The sequence below is a fragment of the Choloepus didactylus genome, chromosome 19, assembly GCF_015220235.1.
Source record: "Choloepus didactylus isolate mChoDid1 chromosome 19, mChoDid1.pri, whole genome shotgun sequence".
Classification (NCBI taxonomy): domain Eukaryota; kingdom Metazoa; phylum Chordata; class Mammalia; order Pilosa; family Megalonychidae; genus Choloepus; species Choloepus didactylus.
This window is the reverse complement of record NC_051325.1, coordinates 3,108,819-3,112,020: the sequence shown is the minus strand read 5'-3', so window position 1 is coordinate 3,112,020 and position 3,202 is coordinate 3,108,819. Positions and strand designations below refer to the sequence as shown.

The following is a 3,202-nucleotide window of genomic DNA, read 5'->3' as shown; positions in this document are numbered from 1 at the left end:
GGAAGAATTTTAGTATTTTTTCCATTTCACACATATTTTCATTTATGTAACATTTTCCTTCTTCAAGACAAAAGAAGTGAACATTTGTATTCCTCCAATAAGGATGCTTTCTCATCTACTATTCCTTACCCTTGACATCCAACAGTTCAGTAACTGTGCTTATTTGTATATGAGTGCATGTAACAGGCTCCACCATATAAATGATCCATTTTCCTGATGTAACTCAATCCTGTCAGATTGAGTCTTATTAAAGAGGATACTACCTTGACTTTATGAACTGATAAGGGGCATGATTTTTATAAGTAGAAAAAAGAAAGGAAACCTAGGCTATGATTCTGCTGGTTGGGAACAGAAAACCCTAGAGAATAATAGGAAATGCCTTCTTCACTGAACTCTCCTTTTCTCTAGAGGTCAGGGCACAGCTGAGAACCCACACTTGTTTTTGTACAAAAGTACCATGGGACTGTTCCTTTGTGCTCTTGCACAGTAATACATGGCTGTGTCTACAGGGTTCATGTTGGTCATTGCTAGAGACACCTGACTTCTGGCATTGTCCTTAGAGATTGTGAGCCGGCTTTTCAGAGATGCTGCATAACGCTTATCATCATCCCAATATATGGTTGCAAGCAACTCCAGTGCCTTCCCTGGGGGCTGACGGATCCAGGCAACACCTATTCCAGAAGTGCTGATTGAGAACCCAGAAAAGGTGCAGGTCAGTGTAAGGGTCTGGGCAGGTTTCACAATACCAGGACCAGTCTCCTTCAATGTGACTTGGGAAAAAACCCCTGTGGAGAGAAAACAATGAGAAAGTGAAGCAAATTCAGAGTGAGAAGAGAAGTCCTTTCATCCCTGTGGGATGAAATTCCCAGAGCACTCACAGGGAGGAACAATCAGCAGCAGGAGAATGGAGTTAAGCCTGTCCATGGTGGAGCCCATGAGTCATGGAAGCAGGACAATTGCTCTGCTTTTCAACACAGGGGAAGGTGGAGCTGAGGAAGATTTGCATTTACCTCATAAAGCCCTGTCCCTCAGATCACAAAACAGAGTAAAGGACCAATTCTGTGTTGGAAGTGAATGGAGACAATAGGACTGGGCTCCCACATACTGATCTCCAGGGATGGAAAATCCATCCATTTCTGAACCTGATTTAATGATACACAAAGTTCTCAGAATTGACCTGGGAATTGGATAGATAAAGCCATTGAGGTTCCCAATGCAACAGACAGGATACCCTAACTGGGTATTTTTCCCTAGTTGCTTCACCATTATCATTCCTGTCATAGAAGAGTGTGGTTAGGAAACAAGACAGACATGGCTTATTCCCATCTTCAGAGGCAAAGAGGTGTTTTCATTTTTTATTGAGATATATTCTCATATCATACAGTCATCCATGGTGTACAATCAACTGTTCACAGTACCATCATATAGTTGTGCATTCATCACCCCAATCTATTTTTTAACATTTTCCTTATAACAGGAAGAATAAAAAAAATAAGAATGAAAGTAAAACTAAAGAAAAACAACCAAATCATCCCCACATCCCAACATCATTTTCATTTAGTTTTTGTCCCCATTTTTCTACTCATCCATTCAAACACTGGATAAGGGGATTGTGAGCCACAAGCCTTTCACAATCACACTGTCACCCCTTGTAAGCTACACTGTTATACTATCATCTTTGAAAAATACAAGTTCAGCCAAATACATGTTCAATCAAAATATAGTGAGAGGTAAGGATTCAACTTAATTCTTTAACCTGTAGATGTCCACTTGTCTCAGCATGATTTGTTAAAGAAACTCCTCTTTCATATTGAATGACATTTGCACACTTGTCAAAAATCAATTGTAGAACAGCACTGGAATGTAATTGAAAGCACTGAAATATATACCTGAATGTGTTGAAAGGGGAAATATTAGGTTGTATATATGGTAGCATCTCTAACTTCTCTGATAGTATTCCCTAATAATACTGTATTTTTTTTAATTCACTGAACCAAACAAGGGTTTACTTACAGTCTCTCTATTCTTTCTATTTGTCTATATTTCTATTCTTTTACAGTACCACACCTTTTGACTGCTGTGGTTTTGAATTAAGTTTTTAAAATTGGAATGCAAATCCTCTAAATTTTTTCTTGTTTTTCAAGATTCATTTGTCTCTTGAGGTTTCTTGCAATTCTACATAAATTTGAGGATTAACTCTCCTATTTCTTCATAAAAATATGTTAGGATTTATTCAAGATTTCATTCAATGTGAACATTGCTTTAGATAGTATTTATATAAAATACTAACCCTCTCAAATATTGAATGCAGGATAATTTTCCAATTCTTTAGGTTTTCTTCCATTTCCTTTAGCACAGATTATAGTTTTTTAAATGTACAGAAATTTATCTCCTTTGCTAAATTCATTAATATCTTTTATTTCTTTAGATGCTATTAAAGATAGAATTGATTCCTTAAAATCCTTATCAAATTCTTCCAAGATCAATTTAGGAACACAAATGATTTTTGTGTTGATCTCAACCCTGCCATATAATGCATTTGCTTTCTAACACTAGTATTTTTTTATGCTGATTCATTGAGATTATCTAAAAATAGTATCATTTTAGGGGTGAAGATGGCTTATTAATTCCACTATTAACACTGAGGGAATGACTGTTGGCCATCAAACCTGAGTGTCCAGCAGCGTCCATGGACAAGCTGTAAATATGCTGAGCACTCCTGAGATAATCTCCTCAAGCACCTGCCTGGGTGCCCTTAACTCTTAAGCTGTTCAGAAAAAAAAAGAATCTGGTTCTCAGAGCACTCTATGATACATGATCCAGGCCTGCATTTCCTATCCCACTGATGATATGCATTGCATTAGTTGCATTATCAAACTCCACATAATGGAATTCCATACAGTATTCATGGATTTAAGGTTCATCCCCATTGTGCCTTGTCTTTAGTAACTGATTTCTTGTCAGCTTGTTTCCATGTTCCTGACACAATATCTAACTTACCATCTCCTGCTGCAACCTCAGCCCAGACCACGTTAGCTATGCTAATCTCTGCATCTGCTCTTCCTTGGATTATTGTGTGTCCAATTATTCCAGAGCCACTGATTTAACAAATAAATAAATCCTTGTCCTGTATGTTCTCACCATTAAGGCATTTATAGTACATAGATTCACCCTTTTGAAATATACTTCTGTCACCTTATTG

The 3,202-nt window shown here is 37.3% G+C and overlaps 1 gene segment (V, D, J or C); it reads right to left on the bottom strand.

Annotated features, from left to right (window-relative positions):
* Positions 1–411: 411 nt before the first annotated feature.
* Positions 412–928, bottom strand: LOC119515992. The segment is given in 2 exon segments: positions 412–785; positions 879–928. Coding segments are annotated over 2 exon segments (420 nt in total).
* Between the last annotated feature and the right edge of the window lie 2,274 nt (positions 929–3,202).